Raw genomic sequence first — 23,314 nt, forward strand, 5'->3', positions numbered from 1 at the left:
ACCAACTTATTTTACCTCCTTCCTTTCTTCCAAAGAGAAAATAAACCCCCAAAGGTATCATTAAAGAAAAAAGGTATATTTAACAAGGTCTTCAGTTCTGACAATAGGTTTTTAAACATATGCTTTGGTTTTGGATTTGAGGCCTTCATACAAAATAGAAAATCCTAGGTTATGCCATACATGTCATCAAGAATGGTTTCATGCATTTCCAACTTTTTATTGAGAGAGGAATGGAAAGAACTCATCATATTAGGTTTTAAAGGGGAACTGGCTTAATTTGTGTATCCCTCAACACCCATCAGCTTTCCTCCCCTTTCCCTAACCATCTTCCCAGTATGCTGAGGGGCAGCCACTGCTTGCCTGGAGGTGCTGACCCCAACCCCAGCTCACCCAGGAGCATCTGCAGCAGCATCACCAGCTCTGTGGCACTGCTCACAGTGCCAGGTGAGCAGGGGAGGCACAGAAAAAGGAGCCTGCTGCAACAGGGATGGAGAGACTGTTTGCAGCAACGTGGATGCAGAGGCTTAGGAGAGAAACACAAGCCTCAGTGCAGCCTTTCTTTGTCAGCCTCTTTTCTTAAGACTCCTTGGAGCTGGGCTTGTGTTTGAGTCACAGCTATAGGTTTAATTGCCAAGGATGGAAGTCCCAATGCCTTTCACATGTTATGGATTTAGCCTGTGTCTGGAACAGTGTACAGTAATGATGTGGATCAGTTGGGTGCATGGAACGGTAAAAGCGGGGCATAGGAAAGAAACAGTTTCATTTCAGTGTCATAAATGGGAGTTTTATGGACCTTTTCTCTCCTAATCAGCCTTCAGAATCAGCTCTTTTTCCAGTTTATGACTGTTGCAGTCCCCTCTGCCCCAAGCACGCCAAGCTCCTACCCCCACCCCCAGCACCACAGATTCATTTAATGGACTGATCTGTGTTATTGTATGGGTACGAACCCAATGAAAACATGGGCAATGAGCTGATAATTAATACATCAACAAAGCCCCCTGAGTAAAAGTTTTAGTTTTCCCTCCTATAATCCTCTCTCAAGGATTAGAGTTTCCCACTGTACCTTCTTGGCAGGTGGGTCCTTTCCACCCTGGGCTACAAAGGCACATCCCGGTTACGTGGTGGCAGAGTGCTCCATTGTGACAGTGACAAGTGTGGCTGCAGCCTGGCCCATACCTATCCCCCTGGCAGGCTGCAATGAGAAAAAGTCCATAAAATCCAATCAGGGAGCATCAAAGAAGCCAAACCTAAGACACAACTCAATGCTGGAGAAACCAGTTTGAAACCGGCTTCCGAGGATTCACTTTTCGCATCACACGGGTGCCCAAGTCCATACATTAACCATGCCTGACACTAAATAATGTGGCTTAAAAATATGTATCATAGCAGGTTCTGAAGCATTTTTTATCAAAGGGCAGGATCGCTGGGGTGATGGATCAGCTGTCACATCCCCTGCCCTGCGGAATGTCTTTGTGCTAAACTAATGGTCCAGCAGAACCGCCAGCTTGTCAGCCCGATATTTATTTGCATCCTGGTACAAGATCTGACAACTTCATTGTTTTCAGTGTTCATTTTTCACAGCCCGATGCTTTTGCTCACCCAGAGTCTCATTCTTTGGTCAGAGAGGGGTGATATTTTCAACACATTCGGTTAAGCAGCTGGCTCCCAGGTGAAAATTTAATGCAGCCATCTCGTAAATGTACCCTTGCTGCAGCTCTGCCTTCAGAGCTGCTGCCTACAAAAAATGGCTGTGATAAAATTCCTGTAGTCTCTCCAGTGCAATGGAGATTTGGTGAGCTCTGAACAGAGGAAAACAGACAGCAGTGCTACCCTCTTCTCTTCAGATATCACCCAAAAAATACCAAACAAGTTGAAGTTGAGTAGAAGAGAGGACAAGTCCCTGGGGACCAAAGGGAGGAGTGAAATTGTCTTGGATCTCAGGGATGAGCTTGGTGACAGTAAGTGACCCAATCCTCAGTCCTTTTCTTCCCATCTGAGGACTTCCAGTTTCCTGACATGGTTCTCACAGACACCATTTCTGCCAGGTCTTTTCATTTTTGTCGTTGCTTGGACCCCATCCACAGTGAAACCACAAGAAAAGTGCAGGAGCTCAGTCCCATCACAGTTAAAAGTTTGCTCTGCAAATGAGGCTTGGTTGCCAAGTGAAAGGTTCAGCCCATCCTATAGCACTCTGGCTCAGTTCTGGGAGCAGAACTAAGTATTTCCACAATACAGACCAGAACGAGATCATAGCCCAGCCAAAGGAAAAACCAGCTCATAACCAGGTCCCCTGACTGGTTGCTAGTGGTTAGCACGAGGCTTTTGGAGTACATGTGCAAAGCTCTTGTTATGCTTGCTGAGAAGATAAAAGTGTTTTCCAGTGAAAATTCCGGTAAGAGAGTAGAAATTCTGGGGGAAGAAAATTTTTATTATTCTGTTGGCTGGTTTAACACTTTTTTTAGCTTCTCTGTAAGACAATCCTGATTATAAAAGCACTTTTCTGAAGAATAAGATAACACTGATATACTGAAGCTATTCTATCAAGTTCCACAGTTGAACATACAAATAACCATGGGAGTTTTCTCCTTTTTTTTCATGTTGAGTGCAAAGGAAAGAAGCAACGGAAGAGCTTGAATTTCAAAATTTTCCTCTCATTGCCTTTCCTCTGTAAGAATTCTCACTTCTGTATCATTGAAGCATCATGACACTCAATGAAGCAGTCTGTTTTAAACATAGGCAATACACCTTTCCTCAGCCTCTTTCTTGGAAACCAAAATATCTCAGGCAGACACCCAAAAACCCCTCACAAAATAATAAAATAAAATAAAAGATAAAAATAAATCACCAAACACAACCTCAAGCTGAGGCAGAGCTTGCTTGGCAGATTTCACCCCAGATTAATACAGTTCATTTACAAGCAATTGAAAAACAGAGTCTTGTAATGGAAAGTGTTGGGCAGCTTCAACAAAAGGCATTACTATCTGCATTGCCCATAATTAGATAGCAGTGTATGAAATGCACTGCTTGGCCAGCCTAAGATCAATTCAAATCCCATGATGTCAAAATTATTCCCCAATATCCTCCAGCACATTGCCTGCAATCTGATTACTTGAACACGAGTGCTGTCATTCCAGCTGCTCACAAGTCCCAGGACCCAGCAAGGTGAATATTGAACACCCAACAAGGATGGGGAGCTGGGAGCATCTCCCACCAGTGGTCACCTTACTCCAAGCAGCTTTGGAGTTGTGTGGCCAAGGCACAGTCTTAAAATAAAAATTAAAATTATGAAGATCCATTGCTTTGCTAAGAGAAGAACAGGTCACTCTTTGTACCATTAACTGAACCTGCTCTTTCACTTACAGGCAGAGGAAACCTGAGAAATTTTGGCATGAGGAGTAAAATCAACCTGGCATGAAGCTCTACTGCCTCCAGCTCTGGAGCCCTCAACACAGGAAGGACAAGGACCTGATGGAGCAGGTCCAGAGAAGGGCCACAGAAATGATCAGGGTGCTGGAACACCTCTGCTACAAGGACAGGCTGAAGGAGCTGAGCTTGTTCAGCCTGGGGAAGAAAAGGCTCCAGGAAGACCTAAAAATGACCATCCAGTATCTGAAGGTCTACAGGAAGGCTGGAGAGGGAGTGTTTGCAAGGGCCTGGAGTGATAGAGGATGAGGGGCAATGGTTTAAAATTAGAGAAGAGAAGATTTTGACTGGATGTCAGGAACAAGTTCCTTCCCATGAGGGTGGTAGAACAATGGAACAGGTTGGCCAGGGAGGTAGCTGAGTTGCCATAAAATTTAGTGAACATTTTCTCAGAAGAGTCTATTTTCTATATGCATATGCTCAAACAAACAAACAAAAATCTTTAAGAGCTCAAAGCCTGTGATAATCCATACTTCTGAAAATCTAGGAAGTTGACTTTTTTATTAAGAAAAAAAATCTAAGAAATAGCTAAATTTTTTTTTCTTATGCTCAAATAACAAGTCTCAGCTCTGATTTATCATCTTTGCACACTTGTAATCTGCCACTTTAGAATCAATAATTAGCTGAGATCCACCAGAAACAGAGAGACAACTTTTCATCTCTTAACACTGCACAAAACCCAAAAAGCACAGATTTGCCACATGGTAGGAGACGTTTATTTAAAAACTGCTATTTAAAAACTGATGCTTATAATTTTTGGCAAGTGCCAACAGCAGTTAAAAACCAAAAAAGAGGTCGATTATTTACACAGCTAACAAAAATCATTCCCCTTTTTTGGCATCTTTGTGAAGGAATGTGACCTATCTAAAACTACACCCTGGAAGGTCACCCTGCATTCCTGGAAGAACCCCACGTGAGTGCTGAAAGGGTTTGGGAAGAGGGGTGGTGAGGGTGGTCTGTACATACCCTGCTCACAGGTCTCTCCCAGCCAGCCAGGGAGGCAGTGGCACGTTCCCAGGACGTGGTCACAGCCAGCAGCATTCTTGCACTTGCACACCTGGTGGCAGTCGAGCCCAAAGAATCCATCTGGACAAGCTGAAAATGGAAAACATCCTTTTTTTAGCCAAGTTCCTGTTTCTTTTCTCCTTTTCTTTTTTCTTCTTTTTCTTTTCATAAAAAGTCAGCCTCTGACTACACTCAAAAGCCAAAGTTGCTCAAAGGTTAAGCCCGAGCAACTCTGCTCTGTGTATCTCAGCAAAATGTGACCTGTTTTACACAAGCAACAGATTTCTGCAGAGAAAACCACAGCTGAGCATACTGAAAAGCTATACAAGCAGGAGAAGGAGTGGATGTGGATTCACACAAGGCAGTAATTTTTGCTCCTGTAATGGCCAGAGGAAAAGAAATAATTCAAGATAATACAAGACCAGGAGCCATCCCTGCTGATCTCCCTGTCTTTTGAAATGCAAAACTTATGCTCCCATTTACTCTCCTGACACCTTTCTAAAGATTTTTTAACAGTGAACATGAGCCACAGTGCTGCAGTTCAGGGCTGAGATGACACAGTAGCCAACAGAATGAGGAGGGCAAACCAAGACAAATGAAGTGCAGCAGAAAGGCTCCAGGGAGCTTCAGGAGCTCAGCTCCTACATCCAGGGACAGGTAAGGAGGAGCAGCCCCATGGAGCCAATTTACATCAGTACTGGTGTTGACAGCAGGGAAAATAAACCATCAGTGCCTGTCAGTGGGCCACACATTACCTCAAATGCTGCATTACAATGTTAAAGGCTGCTGTGAAGAATGTTAAGAAAGGTAAAATTAGGAATCCTGCTGTCGGGACAGCCTTAATTTAACCTCTCTGTCTGTACATATATATGTGTTTATGTTATACAAATACATAATTATGTTACACTAAATGATAATAAATCTGTAGATACACAACTGCATGTCATTCCTTCCACAGAACCCCTGAATCACTCAGTCTCTGGAGCAAAGTGCTCATTAAACACGCTGTTACAACTTAGCTCTTTGTCCTCCTTCTGCAATGTAAACATATTTTGAATGTAATTCACATACATCTACCATGAAATCAGAACAACTGGCTTCCCAACTGAGTCTTATCACCATTATTATCACATCCACTACCCAACAACCCCCTGCAGTGATTTCACAGCTCTCTGCCAGGTCAGAATAACAGCGTTATCCAAATGCATCTTCCACTGCTGGACACTGCTGGGCCTTTTCTTGCCCCCTCTCTTCTTCAAGCCCAGGCTCTTTGTCCCTGTCTACTCATTCTGTCATTTCCACAACTATAAATTCAGCCCTCTGACACAGCTGCTCTCTGCTTAGGCTACAAGGAGGGGAAAATTCAGTATCTGCAAACCGAGGCAAACCTGGACGTTTGGATAGTGACAGTGGTAGCAGAACACATCACAACATCTGCTTTGTGTCCTCAGAGCTCCTGCTCAGCCTGTGACTACATCTGATTGTTTCATCTACCCAAAATCACAAGGCTGCTCTTCACTTCACCCTGACCAGACTTCACCTGCTTCTCTGGCATGGGAAAGATTTCAGGCTTGTGCCACTTTCCAAGTATGTGCTGCCTCAGAAGACCAGAGAAGTGCCTCACACAACAGAAAACTGTAACACATCCCTCAGCCTCTGCTCAGCCCATTCTGGGGGGAGAGCTGTTATCAAGTTGTAAGGAAGAGTCACCAGCATGTGGCTTCAACCTTCCTGTCCTTATTTATTATGCTTCAGCAGTGTGTATGGCACAGCATTCAAGGGAGGACTTCTCCTACTCAACCTGAGGTGACTTCAAAGGCTGGCAAAGTTTTTCTTTGTTTCAAGCAGGGACAGTGCTGTCAGGTTTTCTTGGACATAGATGGTATTTATTTTTTCCTTTTATCTTACTGAAACAAAAATCTTGTTGGACTATTCTATGATAATGATTAACTGTTGCTATCCCAAGAGAGAAGCCCAGTCAACCTGCCCTGTGGCAGTGCTGATTCAGGCAGGACATTAAGAGCTGCATGGTGCTGTCATCAGTGCATCAATTAATTAATAAACATACTGTAGGGAAAGTCCAAGACTCTTGCTGCCTCCTGTTTGTGGGCTAATTGTGTAGCATTTTGGGATATTGAATCAGATTAAACAGCTTCTTCTGCTGGACTGATCCCATAACTGGACATATTCCTTGGGGGTCACAGCCCACATACCAGAGCAGCAGGGAAGGAAACGAATCAAAATTACAGTGTGGTGAAGACAGCCCCCACCTTCAAAGCAGGAGCAGCAGATGCTCAGCACTTCACAAATTAAATAATTATAACAATTGCCTTCCCAAATGGGAGCAGAGCAACCCTGGGGCAGGGCAGGGTGACCTGGCTCACTCAGTGTGCTTGTGAAAAAGCTGTGAGCACAGGAGGGTGAACACAGGCACACCCTGAGTCCTGCAGGGTTTGTGGTGGGCACCTGGGCTGCCTGACATCAGAAACCCCACGGCTCAGGCTTCCTGCATGACAGATGCTACCATTTATTTGGAGTCAGGATTGATGCTTTTGTCCATTTGTTACAAGAAAGGTTGGGTTTGGAGGTTGTTTTTTGTTTTGATTTGGTTTCTTACTTGCCTGTTTAACTGTAAGTGCACTAAAGCCAAAGTCTTGCAGCATTGGGTGAACACAGCAGCATCTTTTCTAGAGAAAATGCTGCTCACTTTATCTATGCTTTAACAGGACAGAGGAAGGACTGACAAAGACAGATTTTGCTATGATTATGGTCTTTGCACAGCCCAGGAATGCAGAAGCATCAATTGCTGCTTCAGTTCAGAAACAGCCCAGAACTCCACGTGTGCCTCAGGTACCATCTCCCCAGGCAGGTAACATTCTCTGCTCAGATAAGAAAGATACCTGGTGGCATTGCTAGGAGCATCCCTCTCAACACCAAAATTGATTCATTTTCCTTTGGCAATGTGACACCTTTTGAAGAAATGTACATTATTTCTTCAGTGTTCTGGCTGTATCATTTGCTGCTTTCAAGTAAACACACACACACAAAAATGCCTTTCCCAGGTTGTTCATACAGATTGGAAACATCACTTTGTAGATTATTTGGTTTTCAGCCTTATTTGCAAACTTCAGCTATTTTGCAACCAAGCCTGTTCTGTTCCTTTTGCAACTCTTTTGAAAGAGTTACAAGATTCACATAGTTCACTCTTCCTGTGGACTGAGTAAAGCTGAAAGAAATGTCTAATTTTCTTTCAGGAAGAGCCTTGATAGCTTTATTCTTACCCATTATGGTTATAAATGATCACACCACTAATAGAGAGGCAGCAGTAGTAGGATTGAATGATACCAGCTTTTGTAAGGTACTGTCTTCTCCAAGGACTTTGAGCTTAGAAGGCTGCAAAAGTTTCATCTGCAACATTTCTGTGCTGATAGGAAAGTCCTTCCCAGCCAGGGGGAGCAGCATCAGCAGTATGTGAGTAGTTCAAGGCAACTCAGCCATGCTGGGTTTCAACATCTACGTTCTTGTCTACGAGGCACAGAGCTTGGCTGATGTGGGAGGATTGCCAAGAGGACAGCAAAAAGCACATCCCCACCAGAAGGGAACCCTGCCAGTTCCCACATCACTAAAAATACAAGTGCTACAGCTCCTCGGAGAAAAGGTGCCAAGAAGGTTCCACCAAGGGCAAAACACCCACTTGTTTTCCTCCCTCTTCATCTTTTGGTACCAGCCAAACCATCCTGGCTGAAACTTTGGTGTGGAAAGGTAACACCCTGCCTGCTTGAGGGATAACACACAGAAAACAGGGTTGTATGAAAACTGTAAGGTCATGAAGGGGAAGAGCTAAATTCTACTCTCCCCTCCACCATCATCTTTCAGGAATTAAAAAAGATAAAAATGAGTGATTTGGAAAATAAGACCTGCAGCCTCTTCATACCTATTTTGTTTCCTGCTGGAATGAACAGGATTACACCACAACACAGTTAAGAATATTTCTTTTCCAATGAAAAAAAATGATAGACTTACAAAAGCAGTGGAGTTATCATAAATTACATGGCAGAATTTTCAGAAGAAATCTGAAAAGAGTATTTATTTTGTATAATAATTCCTGGTAAGAATGAGATGGAAACAATAAGCTGTATCTGAACTCCAGTCAGTTGGGTGCTTTGCTAAAATTACTGCTAAGGCTGTGGAGCAGCTCCCTTCCCATCAGAGGGCAGCAGCTGCCTGCAAGTGCTGCTGCTCTGATGCTTCCTATGTAAACTGGCTGATAAAGCCACTTTCTAACCAAAATAATTGTGACTTTGGTTTAATGATCATCATTTGAGAGTCTTCACTCATTTACATTGAAAAAAGTTCCAATAATGCAGCATGACAGCAACCTCCTGAGATGGTGCTACAGACTGACTCAGAATAATTCTGAGGAATCCAGCCCAGCCTTTCCAACACTTTACTAAATGACCAGGTAGTAGTAGATGATGATCTATTGGATTTATTACATTTAAAAGCACATCAGTTCTTAAAGAGTTCCTCTGGGAAGATGCACAGATCCATGTTTTTCCCTAAAGTGTTTCAGAGATGGAACACAAGGAACAAGTAAGTGTTAAAACAGGACAAGCACCTTTCTTCTCAGGGCTGAAATAGTGGGAATCTGCTTAAAAAGAGAGTCTTCATGAAAATATGATAGAGGAGAAGTCTTAAGCATGTATCTAATTTTAACCACATTAGAACAATATGGCCAATGCTAGACACCAATGCTTTGCTGAGTTAGGATGGAAATGCATATTTCAATATAGCCTTCCAAGTTCAATGCTTTATTTAGATCAGGTGCTGCAAACCATAAAATCAGCTTTCTGCATTAAAAAAACAAAAAACCAAAAAACAAGAAAACCCCCTCATAACCTACATGAATAAATCTGGAAGGGACTGGAAGGAGTAGCAATACCTTTTTCACAAAAGGTTCCTGTCCAGCCCACTGTGCAAGTACAGGCTCCACTCACGTGGTCACAGGCAGCTCCATTCTGGCACTGACAGCTGTACTCACAGCTCTGGCCAAAGCTTCCCTCTGGGCATCCTGCAGAGAAGGAATCAAAACCAGATGATGGGTTAATTCTGGAGCAGATCAGGGATCAATGGGGGATTTTTAGGTATGTGGGAATTCTTATGACTCGCAAAAGAAGAATGAAAGTGGGATGGTAATGCCCTAAAACTGATGTGATTAAGTGTTCTCCTTGGGGTCCAGGTAAGCTGGTTTTGTTAAGATCTATTTTAGAAAAAGGCCAGGGTGTTGAAAGACTAAATTCTGCACAGGAAACTAATACCCTCTGATAGCTGCAAAGCCTGAGACTTCACAGGTTCTGCTTGACGATGCTTTGAACACTGGTCTGGAGTTGCTCATGTTCATATCTCCTCTGGGACTTCATCAGCCAAAAGGGGGAAAGGTCCCAGCTTCTGCTCTTTTTTTTTTAAGGCTCTATCATCTGTTTTCCTGCAAATCCTCCTTTCCCAGAAAGCCAGAGAAAATATGAGACGTGGTGGCTTCCTTCAGAAAGCTCCAAATTGAAAGCTGCATCCTTCACTTTCAGGTGCTGCTTTGAAAAATTCAAGCAGAAACATTCTGTCTGGGGGACAGATTAACAATTACATTTCCACAGCAGTTCATGTAAGGAGTTTTAAAAGATTTGCATGGTACTTACTGTCTAAAGAAAGCAAACAACATTGGAGAACTAAAATAATTTCTTCCAAGACTACAAGAAAATCAGTCAAGAACAGGGCCAGTTGCCTAATTCTCATTAGATATTTTGGACAGGCTGAAATACAGAGATATATCCAGCTAAACATAAATATTAAAGGGTCTCTACTCATGTTTGAGGGTCTTGTGAATGCCCCTCTAAATGAATTACACAGACTATTGCCAGACCTCTTTAAAAAGTGCAAGATTTTGGCATTCAAATCAACCCAGTGATTTTCAAGAAATCTGGAAATAATCAGAGAACAGAAATCAGTGAGGATACTCAAACACAACCCTGTCTGGAATAAAGGGGTGGGTTTGGTGCTGCCATTTGGTACCAGAGGAGGGCAGTGAGAGGAACTGGAGTGAATCTGGTTGCTCCTGCAGCTGAGTGACTGTCTCTGGGTCTCTTACAGAGGCTATAGGTTCAGATGGGAGACAGAAACATAGCAAGGTACTTTAGCACCTTTTTGCTTTCCATCATCTGTGCCAGAAGATGGGCTGCTGTTTAGATGTGGAGGGTTTTAGAAGTATTTTTTGCACTTAAGAGTTGCAATTCAGTCCTGCTTGCATTACCTCCTGTTCCCAAAGCCACAGATCATTGTGCATCATGCATCCTCTAAAGTAGTTCAGTGAGTAAATACACTGAAGTGCACTTGTGCCATGAAAGAATGATTCTCCTTAGTGCTTACTTGACACTTGAAATTTTCAGAGTCCAGAGGATCTACCCAAGGAAAAAAGTATTCCAGTGCAGGAATAAGTGTGGAGCAGCTTTCTTCAAACCTCTGGGATTTAGCCTGGATCTGAAGCTTTAAAGGTGATGGCAACGGGTCAGTAGACTTCACAAATGATTTTGCAGCCCACATCAGAGAGCATCTGCCCTCTGCTCGAGGTGCTGCAATGCATGCTGAGATACATCCACCCTGCTGGAGAACCTGAGCTGCCTGTAAAGCTGCAAAGAGCCCACCCTGCAGCAAGAGGCTAGAGATGCCTCAGGAGGAGAGGGGCTCTCTGGGGATAATAAAGATCTCACCACCAAGGCAGCATAAAGCTTAGGGAAGAGTTGTGGCTTTCATCATCTTATAAAAACACACACGTGCACATGAATATATGCAGTTTTTATACATATATATATATACACACACACAGATACAATTAAAGTGGGGTAAAAAGCAAGCTGAACAAAACAGAAACACCATAAGCAGACCATCAGAGGGTGCCAGATGTTTTGTTGGTGGCACTGGCTTCACTGATCACTTTTCCAGAGAAGATGACAACCAGCTATTTAGCTACTTTTTGTCTGCAGAGATGCTGTTTTCAAAGAGGTCAAGAGCAAGAGAGAAGTGGAATTGGCAGCTCCTTCTCTGGGAGCTGGGCTTCCCACTAACTGTCCTTCCATACTCTCTGTGCCAGCAGCAATGAGAGCCATAGGATCAACTTCCTTCAACTTTTGTCTCAGGTCACTGTTCCAGATTAATTGTTTTGACATTTCTATGTGACACCAGCAGTTAATTCTGCCTACACCACTGCAAGTCTGGTAGCTACATCTGTGCTACTGTAGGATTGTTAAACCAACAGATAAATATTTACTGTTTTTAACAACAAAGTAATTAATAACAACAATAATAATAATAATAATAATAAGAGCAGCTTAACTATGCAACTTACTGTCACAAGATGAAGCCAACTGTTTGCACAGAATTGAAAAGGAAATGGGCACAAAAAAAAATCAAGTTGTATTAAATGTAGACATACTGCTTCTGTTTCAAGAAGCTCCTGACTGACAAATTGATGAAACCTGAGGAAACATATCAGGATTTATCTATATGTCTGTTTTTATCCTCTTAAGGCATCTGCTATTGACTGCTGTTAGAGACAGATTAATGGAGATCATAGGCCTCTGGTAAGACCATTGCACATTTTTGTTGTTAGTAAATGAAGGACCCTAAATCTTTGTGATTTTGCTTCTCTTATGTACGTGTGAAGCATTTCTATTTGTCTGGCCTTAAAGATTTATGAAGAAAAACTAGGCCTAACTTGGATAAATAAAAGTGACACAGAAACTTCTATGCCACAAGCCAAATACACATCAGTCCTATCACTCACAAGAGGTCTTAGCATTAAAAATAGCTTTTGAGTCCTAAATAAGACTGAACATAACTTTTCTGGAACCCAAATTAGGGAAACTACATAACCCCAGTGAAACCTGAGAGCCCTGCTGGGCAGACTGGAGGTGGTACAGACTGGAGCTCTTCCTGCAGAGAGGGCACTATCAGGAAAACTATTTTCAAGGCTTGCAAATTTGTTGTGTTGCCCAAGTGGCAACTTACTCTGTTCACAGTGTTTCCCAGTGAATCCTGGCTCACAGAAGCAGGTGCCTGTGATGGGATCACAGCTCCCATCGCTGTTGTTGCAGCCACAGGTGTTTTCACAGCTCTGTCCCCAGTGGCCACTCCTGCAGGCTGCAAGGCAAAAGAGTATTTACCTTGAGAATCAACTTGGAGCTCTGTATTATTTTGCATCTAAATGAGAAAACAGAAAAGATGCAGAATGGGTCCATAATATGCAGGCGCTCTGGGTTCTCAGCTGCAGCACGGGGCACAAATCAGTTGAAATAAATACAATTCTTGTTGATTTATTTCAGCTGAAAGCAGGGGTCCACGGGCAGATATGAGCCATACACATAAAACTAATCGTTCATACTCAATCCATATCAATCAAGCCACAGTCATAAACATATAATTTAATGGAAATAAAATATCAGCTATTGACTCACTTAGTGAAAATCTGCATAAGCAGAACAGCTAGTGGGTAAAACAAGACAGATTTGTGAGCAAGCCCCATGTTTTCCTCAAAATACTGGGAACTGCAGCGTGGACACAGACAGAGAGACATCTCAGTCACTGTTAAAGGAACTTACTGCTTCAATTCCAAAGATCACCCAACACAGACATTATGATGACACTGGAGCAGAGCTGAAGCATGGGAGCTCCTTCCTTTCTTGTAAAGTAGAGATGAAAGTTCCAATTAGGGCAAAAGAAACCTGGTTCATTTGGGCATGTGCTTTGTTCATGGTCTGCAGTAGCTGAAGAGCTGCCTTACTGAGACATCTCTGCAAAACAACTGTTCTCCTATCTCTTGCTGAACAGAAATAAAAGCTTTTCTTTGCCATGGTTTCTTAACTCTTTAGACAGCCTAGGGAGCCGTGGAAATCTATCTAAATGGCTTCATGCATTACCAACTGGTCTGATTTTTGAAATACACATAGTGCTGAAAATTCAGATTTTCCCAGAGTTTTCTTCAGTAACAGCTCTGAGAAGTCAGGTTCAAAACTTACTGATGTCAACAAAGGCAATTAATTTCTATGATTTTATGTGTTTAAGACCAAGCTTCTAAAGAGGTTTGTATTTTGTTGGTTTTTGGCAACAGGGATCATAATGGATTAAGCAGAGAAGACATGAACTGGGAAAAGGAAAGAATCAAGCAGGATAACTTAATGTTTATATGGTGTCATCCAAAAAGGGCAAAACTGTGCTGTTACATGGCCATCAGTATGGAGAGGGATGTTAAAGTGAACAGAAGGATGCTCTTGCTCTCCCACAGAACAGAATTTCTCCCAGCATTTATATTCACAAGTTAAGGAGTGACCTTAAGACACACAACTGTACGTGCCACTCACTTGTTGAACAAATCTCCCCTAAACAAAATGAAAAATTGAGAATTAATCTTAAAACTAATCTGCGCTGAAAATGAAAAACCAGACTGTCTGTCAGTCAAAATGCTGACAGGACAGATGGTATTGGGCAGAGGGATCCATAGTGTTGAAATAAGAGCTTATATCAATACTTTGTGCTTCATCAGCCACCTATTTCAATACTTTGAACCTAGTAGATAATTAAGGATTATAACGACCCAGGCTCTGCAAACCCAGAAACAGACAATTTCAGAAGCAATAAGATTAGCAAAAAGTCTATTAAAAAACTGTAATAGGCTAAGAACAAAACACAGCTGGTTCTTACATTTGCAGGTTAAGTCCCTGGGAGATTTCCCTGTGGAGCAAACCTGCTTTTCACTTACGGTGTTTGCAGTCGGGGCCGGTCCAGCCGGGGGGACACGTGCACTCTCCGGTGACGTGGTGGCACTGAGCACTGCTGCCACAGCTGCAGGACAGCAGGCAGTTTTGTCCATAATAACCATCAGGGCAGGCTGGAAAACAGATGAACAGGCTGCAGTTTCACCTAGATAACAACTCAGGCACAGGCTGATCTTTTTGAAGGAGACAGCAACAGCTTGCCCCCTAAAACAGGCGTCAGGTGAATTCCAGAAATTGAAAAGGCAAAAAATGAAAGAAGCATCTGTAATTTGTAACCCAGGTGCCTGGGGCTGAGTCTTGTAAAGCAGGAGTAGTTTGAGATTCTTTTGGGTACTTCCTCTGCACATCGGGATCAATAAGCAGAGGAAACAAGAGTGCTGAGCAAACCTTTGTCAAAAGCTATTTTGTAACTAACAAGGAGAAAAAAAAATGTCACCAATGAGGACTTGCACGGAGCAGTGCTGTCCCTGAGAGCCTGACTGCACTGTCTGCATGAAAGCCATACTCAGACAGCCTTTCATACCCAGAGGGTGGGTAAGGAGCCATGACATGGTAGCACAAGCCATTTGCTTGAGCATATTCCCATGGTTTCAGTTCAACCTTTAGGGGCAGCACTGATACTCCTCCTTCGCCCTCACCACTATTTAATCCTAAATTATATACATCAAGCAGTGTTGCTGCCAAATTAAGCTAAGAGGGAGGCCACCCGGGCCAACTGGTCAGCATCTCCTGCCAAGCAACCAGGATTACAATGCAAGTATTGTGGCTTTCAAACATTGTATTTCCAAGTACATATTGGCATCAATTAGGCCTAATGATAACATCAGTTTGAGATGTAGTTTACCCTGTCATCTGCATTTATCTGTAATCTCCCTCTGGTAATTTCACACCCAACCTGGGGAATTCCTGAAATCGAAGAGTACTTTATCTTGGATCAGGATCTAACACGACAAGGATCTCACAAAACAGCAAGAAGGCAGAAACCAAACCCAAAGCCCAATTTTCAAACTAACTTCCTTTCTAATGGAGAAGCCTGATGTGAGGACTTACACACAGAGCAGGATGCCCCAGTGTAGCCAGGGGGACAGTCACAGGATCCAGTTCCTTTGTTGCATTGTCCCCCGTTGGCACAGGGCTCACAGGAGGACTGGCAGTCTGGGCCCCACCAACCAGATGGGCAATCTAGAAAAAAACAGCACATGAGATGCTCCCAATGCCATTTTCTGCTTCAAGGCAATTATGGATTTCTGCCATTACCTTGAAGAGTTTAAAAATAGCAGCAAAACTAAGCTGGATAAAAGATTGTTACATTAGCTCTCTAGATCTACAGTACTGTCACAGTAAGACTTCTGAAAGTGTCAACACACTGCTGTACTGCAGCAGGCAGGAACACATCTCAAGACAGACCCAAAGGCTCTCTTCCAACTTCCATCACTGTGATTCTGGTTTTTTGTTTGGTTTCTGATGCAGCAACATTGGGAGCACTTGGACATAGCTGAAAAATTAATTACTGTACTCAGTAAAGGAGATCTGCAGACAGTAATTGGTAGGCAGATGTGGGAGGGCTGCTGCATTATTTTTGCTGGCCTGAGTGGGGGACAGGATGGTCACCCAGTCCAGAGGAAGGTAAGGTGGAGTCCAGGTCTCTATCCAACCTCCTTCACCATGTTACTTCTCTGTGGAGTGGTGAAACACAGCCCAGGTCCTTCTCAGGCATGCAATAGCCAGAGCTCTGCAAGTCAAAGAGGGCTACCCCATGGCCTCTTGGCAGCTCCCTAAGCCTTTTTTTCATCTTTTTATTTACTTACCCACAACTATACTTTTTTATTCCTTCCTCTGTTCCAAGTCCTTCACTTGCTGGTTCCACACTATCTCTCTTTGGCAAAGGCTTCAACAGATTCTAAAGCACACTGCATGCACATGGCAGCACAGCCCCAAGCTCTGCTCTGGGAATCAGAGCAATGCCCCAGTGCCTGCACAACACAGCCCAGCACAGAAATCACTGTTATCAACTGAAGCAGAGGGACAGGTCAGGGGAACTGAATCCTGCTCCTTCCATCTGGTGGATGTCATAAGTTCTGCTTCAAGGCTTATCCTTTACTCAGTCTGCAAATGAAGCCTATTGCATTGCAGCAGTTTTGGTGGGAAACAGAATAATTCCACTTCTCATCATGTCTTCCAAAGCAAGAAACCCACCTTGCTCACACGCAGCACCAGTCTTCCCAGCTGGGCAAATACACTGCCCTGTCTCTGGATTGCATGGTGCTTCTCCACAGCTGCACCTCTGCCTGCAGTTCACCCCAAAAGTCCCAGGCTGACAAGCTGGTCAAAAGAAATCCAAAGACACAATGAGTATAACAAAAACTTCTGAAGACATTAGGAAGCACTACCAACAACTTTAAACTGAGATGTGCTGGTGCAACGTGATTTGAGATAGCCCCAGTGTCTCAGCAGCTCAGCACAGCTCCAGAAAAGCTGTGCCTGAAGCTACAAGGAAACTATTGTTACCTGGATAAACATCAGTTTTAGTAACTGGCCTCAGCCTTGTGCCTTAGCCTTTGTGAGCAGACTGACAGTAGTTGCCAGGCTCCAAAAATCAGTTTGGCTTCAGTGGGGACCTGCCAGCTCATCCCAACAACAAATGAACCCTTTTATTTGAAACTGCTATATCTGAACATGAGTTTCCTGGGAAAGCTTTCCCACCCAAAGTGTACCTTCCAGGGAAACATGTTGTGAGTACCTACACAAATGGCATTTTTCTCCATGAAACCCAGGTGGACATGGATGCTTGCAGACTCCAGTCTCATGATCACAGGGAACACCAGGAGGACAGCTGCACCTCAGTTTGCAACCAGCCCCATAAAAGCCAGGCATGCACACTGGAAAACACAAGTAGACACAGACTATGTATAAGAAAAAAGAAGAGTTAAGAAAACTGTAAAAGAGTCTGAAAATCATCTGTCAGAAATTTGCAGAGAGTCTATTATAATGTACATTTTAGAGAAGCTGGTAACAAAGTGTAAATACTTATTCAGCACTTGCATGGATGTTACTGCTTAAATACAACCCCAAAACCAAGTAGCAAAATACTTAAGGATATATTCAATTACAGCCATTACAGAATTGCTCTTCTTATCTGTCTGTACCTTCTGCTGCTCTCTGCCTTGGTGCAAAGCCAATGCTGGGTGAGGGATGCTCTACCCAGAACTGAGCACATCACCAAGAACACTAAAGATATTAAATACCACCACTATTATTCTCCACCAAGCCCTGCAGAACTAGTGTCATAAATCCGACACGTTCCTGCCTGCCCAGAGAGGAATCTGAAGGGAGAATCTTTATTGCATTATTCCATTGCTGTCTGGAGAGGGCTACTGAGACATGCAAACATGAATGTGGAATACAATTCTCTTTGAACTACTCCCAAAACCCACAAAGAATAAGTTGAATTCGATGACCTCCAAATCTGAAGGAAAAGTAACATGACTGAAGGTGTTCATAAATAACCCTGCTGCCATAAACCACAGGGTTTGCCACTTATTAACTGCCTGGGCAGAAAAAGAAAAGAATAAAAGTGAAAACTTCCACAATCTTCATTATTTAGGGATGCATTAGAATTTGGTTTCTAGATTTCTGTTACCATTTGATCAGGCTAAAACTCTTGCATTCTTAAGGCATATTCCCTTGATGTGCCTGTAAGCCCTGTGGTATCAGGCACTCATGTTGGCTGTATGAAAAACCACAGATGAAATAATTAGTAGAATATGAATGTATCAGTAGCAGCAGCAACTGAACAAAGCAGATGGAAGGAAGAATGACAATGCTAAGACAAAGAAAGAACCAGACACAGGGACTCTGGCTTTCTGTCATACCTTTCTGACACTTTTTGCCATGATAACCAGGCTTGCAGGTGCAGGTCCCATTCCTTGAGCTGCATTCCAGAGTGTGCTCTTTCACACACTGACACTCCTCTGAGCAGCCAGCTCCAAAGGCCCACCTGGGACAGGCTGCAGCCAGATGAAAAGGAATCATTAGCTCTGTAATTATGCATGAGTTATTTGAAATTGCACACTGCTGCAGAATGCAACTGCTGCAAAAGGCAAGAATGCTCATTTTACTTTCAGCAAACACATCCACATTCCTGGGACACTGCCTATTAATGGGTGGGTGTCAAAATATCCTTTACATGATTGCTGTATTAAGTTATTAATTTAATTTCAAGCAGTATGCAGTGAATGCAAGAAGCAGAAATCTTTCAAAGCAAACTTAATTTAAGTATCTGAATGAACATACACTCCAAGACAAAACCTTTCATGAAAAAAATCACATAACTATTTTTTCAGTCTTACATGTTTTTATGAACAAAACCTGTCAAAGTGCAAAGAAATGTAACAACCTCTTATGTAGCTTTTATTCTTTTTATTCCCATTTAACATTTTGCCCTTGTCCTTCCTCAGCTCCCACTCCAACCACATTAGCAGCCACTCATTAGCTCCAACCAGACTGGAACTTCACCAAAAACATTAACCTGTCCACCCCACCCCAGCCCTACCTATAGTCCTCACCTTTGTGCATTGGTAAAGCTGAGTCCTTATGGCAAAGATTAATTGCTTGAAGAATTCATTAATGAAGTTTATGGTTGTACTCCATGATCTTTTCTATTGACAACAATTCTGTGATTATGCTTCTGGGGTGTTCCAGCACATGTCGAAAGTCACATCCTCTCTCTACTCCCAGCTCATGGCAGAACTCAAAGCCCCACTCATTTTATATGTGATGTGGAACCTTTTTAAGCCAGCTATGATGAACATGTGTGAAATGAACAGATCTGAGAAGCTGTGGGACTTACCAAGGTGGCAGAAGCGGCCGTAGCGCCCGGGGTCGCAGAGGCAGGCTCCATACAGTCTGTGGCAGTAGCCGTTGTTGGCACAGTTGCATGGTTTGTTACAGTTCTTCCCAAAAAAGCCTTTTGGGCAACCTTTAGAGTGCACAAAGACAGCAAGGCATCAGCTGTTAAGTGTTTAAACACAAACCTCAAACCTCTTTAAGTCGGTGCTACAAAGAAGACCATGCTGACTTTTCACTGCCCTGGGGCTCCCCACAACCCACCCCTACAAGGCACTTCTTTTTGCTTACCCTCTGTTTTGTTTATTGTTTAAACCTAAAGTCACAGTGAGGCAAGCCACAGGGCTGAAGTATGTCACACACAAGGGAGACTCTTCTCCTTCAAGCCCCTAAGATTTACCAGGCACAATTACATCTGGGTAGAAATGAGGGGAGGCTGAGAAAACTGGGTGTGTTCATCCCTGTGAAGAGAAGGCTTAAGGCAGGGCTTATTACAGTGTTCCAGTACTTCAAGGGGAGCTACAAAGAAGATGGAGACTGCCTATTTACAAGGAATCCCATGGACAAGACAAGGGGCAAAGGGCACAAATTGCTCCTGGCAAGATTCTATTAGAGCACAAGAGGAAAATTTTTCACTCTGAGGACAGTCAAACATTGGGAATGTTGGTGGATTCCCCCACTTCAGACACTTTGGAGTCTCAGCTTGACGGGGTGCTCCTACAAACAATCATATTAGAAGGGTTGGACCAGAGGATCCTCGAGGTCCCTTCCAACCTGACATTCTAAGAGGGAGGAGGTGGGGGGGGGTTGGGGCAGCCATACCATCCTGGCAGAGCTGTCCCTGCACTCCAGGGGGGCAGAGGCACTGCCCTGACACTGGCTCACAGGAGCCTCCGTTCCGGCACTGGCAAACGCTGGCACAGCCTCTGCCGTAGGTCCCGGGGGAACAAGCTGTGGAGAAAGCAGGGAAGATGGATGTGCCAAGAGATCCTTTCCTTCTGCTAGAGATGAAGAGAGGTAAGACTCAAATCATCCAACTTCAGCAAGGAAAGAGCCCCTTTAGTCAAACAGGCTCTAAACAAAGTCATGTTCTTTTTACATAAGGGAATACACATCCATCTGTAATTTAATTTACAATTTTAAAAGGACACCTGAATTCACCAAGCTGATGTGAAGCTTACTTAGGTGATGTATCCACATTCTCCCCCTGCATATGCTCCTCCTCCACCTAAAGCCTGAGGCTCAAAAGCATTGCCTATAAAATACAAAGCTTAAAAAAATCCGAGCACAGTTTTAAATATCTGGAGAGACCTATTTTAAACGTGGGGGTTTTTTTTCCCCCTCCCAAATACTATTACAAAAATAACATTGTGTTTTTCTCTTACATTCCACAGATGATCACAGCAGAAATGGATCCACAACTGTACAGGGTTCTTTCCTAAACCCCTCATTGCTGCAGTGCAAAACTAATTGTGGAATGAAGTCTTGCTCTGCTGTTTGCAGCCTGAGCTCACTGAGTAAATACAGTTTCTGGAGTCATCTGACTTAACTGACATTTTATCAATGTACATTAAGAAACTTGACATTTCACATCAATTTCCATTTGGCTTCTTTGGTGTGTTATTACAGAAATTTAGTTCCACTTTTCTCAACTATTTAGCTTACCCTAAAATTCATGAACTATGCTGTACACTAAGAAAGCAAGAGAAAAGAGGGAAAGCAATCAGATGTGGCTAATTCATACAGATTATATATTGTATTTATCACTGTCAATGCCTAATTCATCAGACTGCAGGTTTGGCTCAATAACACAGTCCCATTAAAGTTCTTTAAATTCCAGAGGCAAATCCCACCAGATTACATGCACGGATATCTAGTGTAAATAAAGAGCAAAAATGCTATTATTATTTATGAAGTGAACTAAAGACTTTCTAACCTGTCTTCAAATTTTTATAATCTATCCTCAACCACTAGAGCACCATGAACACAAGTATGAATATCCTAACTTGATAGCTTGAACTGTCTCAGACTAGAAATGACAATTTTAATCCTTTTCATTCCATATTTTTGCAGCTGTCTCGGTGTCTCCAAACCAAACCCACTATCAGTCTCCCAAAATAACCCTGGTAAGACTGCTGGTTTCAATAATTTGCTGGGTTTTCTGTATTTCTGTCTTTGTTATGATGCCTCCCAAACAATCTTGATGGTGATTAATGTGAAGATTTCTGATGCAAAGTAAGAATTCTTAATCATATTTGTCTCATCAGCAATAGCACAGACTTTCTGAGCATGGTGGGCCACCACACCACACACCAGAAAATGGAGAGACCCACTCAAATACATTGAGAGACTGCAGGGAGAGGTCTCAGAAAAGCAACACGAGTGGTGCTGAACTGCAGCTGAAGAACAGTGCATGGGACATCAAGAAATCACTGCTCCATCTTTCCAGTTGGTTTTGACACATGCTCCTGAACTAAGAAGAACTTTTGCCAGGAGGAAGGGGTAAGAAGAGTTTAAAGCTATTACTAAGGGCACTGACCAACTTGGGAAGAGAATTCTGAAAAATGCAGTCTCCAGTATTAAAGATTAACCATTACATAAAAATATGTTACTAAGAAAAAAAATGATAAGGAAATAAAAATCAAGGTCAAGTTTACAAACACAAGGAGAAAAAACTAAAAAGAGAAAAAAAGAAAAGGAAAAAAGAAAAGAAGAAAAAAGGAGAAACAGAAAAAGGAAAAAGAGAGAAAGAAAAAGAGAGAGAAAAAGAGAAAGAAAAAGAGAGAAAAAGGACTAAAAGGGAAAAAGAAAAAAAGAGAAAAAGAGAAAGAGAAAAAAAAGAGAAAAAGGAGAAAAAGAGAAGAGGCAATGTTTTAAGATACTGTAAAGGAAAAAAATAAGTTTATCATCTCTGTCCACCCAGATTGTCACACCACCTGCCAGGACAGACTTCTGAAAGTCACTGAGGCAACCTGGGCAGCAAAGCATGGAAGGCAAAGCTTGGCACCTTTCAGCAGCAGAGTGAATAAGGACCAAACATCAACACCAATATTTAGGAAGCAAGAATGCACTCACTGCACTGCAACTGGAGGGGAGAGACCTTGCTGTTTGAAGGTTCACACTGTATCTTGTAGCATCCCTTACAATTTCTGTTGAATGTGACACATTACAATAAAATTTTGATCCTCTTACGAGGCAGCTGTGCAGCTTAGAAGGCTTTGCTGATAAGAACTACACCAGGTTATTCTTATTCCCTACCTCTCTGCAGTGTCATGGCACTAGCACAAAGTCCCCACCTTTCAAACACCCCATACTCACTCTCATTACAGATAATGCCAGTCCACCCAGGTGAGCACACACAGCCACTGCCTTCTTGGTTACAGCTGCCCCCATTCAGACAGTCCTTACAGCTCAGGCTGCAGTCGTTGCCAAAAGTGTTATCCAGGCAAACTGAATTGTAAATAAAGGAATAAAAAGTACAGGAGGTTTAATGAGCATCCAGATAAAACACTTCCACAAGCTCTTACCTAACACTCCAGCTGCACAAGTGTGAAAAGGGAATCTGCACAATATTGCCAGGCTGGAAAAAAAGTATTCATGTTGTTAGCATTAATGTTGCAAATATCAGAGTTATCCCAAAAGATGGTCCCAAAGGGAGATTTCCAACTTCCTCTTCAACTTGTAGAGTCTAAATAAAAGAAAAGCTGGGACTTTAGCTGGAATATACTCCCTTAAATGCTATAATTCCCCAAAGAACACTTAAACCTACTTTTTATGAGCAAATATTCTGCCTTCAGAAAAAGTGCATTTTGCACCTAATTATTGATAATGCTGTATATAATTAAAAGTATTTATTGGTAGAGACTCTCCTTTTCTCCTTACCAAGCTCTCCTTTTTGTTTTCCTGTTGCAGAAGATGCTATTTAAGCATAGGCAAGTAGTATTTTTACAACATAGTTCAAATGTTACTCTAGGAAAACAAACCATAATAATAGCCATTTATCACTTCCTCTCTTCTTCACGAACATTAAAAAAAAGGGTTAGTCTAGCTAAAAAAAAATAAAGAAAATGCACTCCTCCCTCACCTTCCCCCACCCTCTTTTTCTCCCTTACACCCAAATACAAGCACAGACATGTGCACCCTCATCTTCTCTCTTTGTGGGGTCTATCCAGAAACATAGATGTGTGTCACTCCCTGCTAAAATATTTCAGTGACATTAA

At 42.6% G+C, this 23,314-nt stretch overlaps 1 protein-coding gene across 4 annotated transcripts in view; it reads right to left on the bottom strand.

Moving 5' to 3' along the window:
* The window catches only part of LOC139800035 (multiple epidermal growth factor-like domains protein 6), a 188,025-nt gene that overhangs the window by 18,819 nt on the left and 145,892 nt on the right, over positions 1 to 23,314 (bottom strand). For all 4 annotated transcript variants that reach the window (XR_011727553.1, XR_011727554.1, XM_071752718.1 and 1 more), the window contains exons 13-24: positions 22,413 to 22,544; positions 19,917 to 20,045; positions 19,099 to 19,227; positions 18,122 to 18,256; positions 16,994 to 17,128; positions 16,446 to 16,571; positions 15,300 to 15,431; positions 14,234 to 14,362; positions 12,487 to 12,618; positions 9,371 to 9,499; positions 4,390 to 4,518; positions 1,064 to 1,192 (exon numbers count right to left, since the gene is read on the bottom strand). Coding sequence is in view for 2 of the 4 variants with exons in the window: in XM_071752718.1 (XP_071608819.1) it covers positions 1,064 to 1,192; positions 4,390 to 4,518; positions 9,371 to 9,499; positions 12,487 to 12,618; positions 14,234 to 14,362; positions 15,300 to 15,431; positions 16,446 to 16,571; positions 16,994 to 17,128; positions 18,122 to 18,256; positions 19,099 to 19,227; positions 19,917 to 20,045; positions 22,413 to 22,544 (1,566 nt within the window). In the remaining 2 variants the exon portion in view is untranslated. The remainder of the gene's footprint in view (positions 1 to 1,063; positions 1,193 to 4,389; positions 4,519 to 9,370; positions 9,500 to 12,486; positions 12,619 to 14,233; positions 14,363 to 15,299; positions 15,432 to 16,445; positions 16,572 to 16,993; positions 17,129 to 18,121; positions 18,257 to 19,098; positions 19,228 to 19,916; positions 20,046 to 22,412; positions 22,545 to 23,314) is intronic.

The sequence above is a fragment of the Heliangelus exortis genome, chromosome 9 (assembly GCF_036169615.1).
Source record: "Heliangelus exortis chromosome 9, bHelExo1.hap1, whole genome shotgun sequence".
Taxonomy (NCBI): Eukaryota; Metazoa; Chordata; class Aves; order Apodiformes; family Trochilidae; genus Heliangelus; species Heliangelus exortis.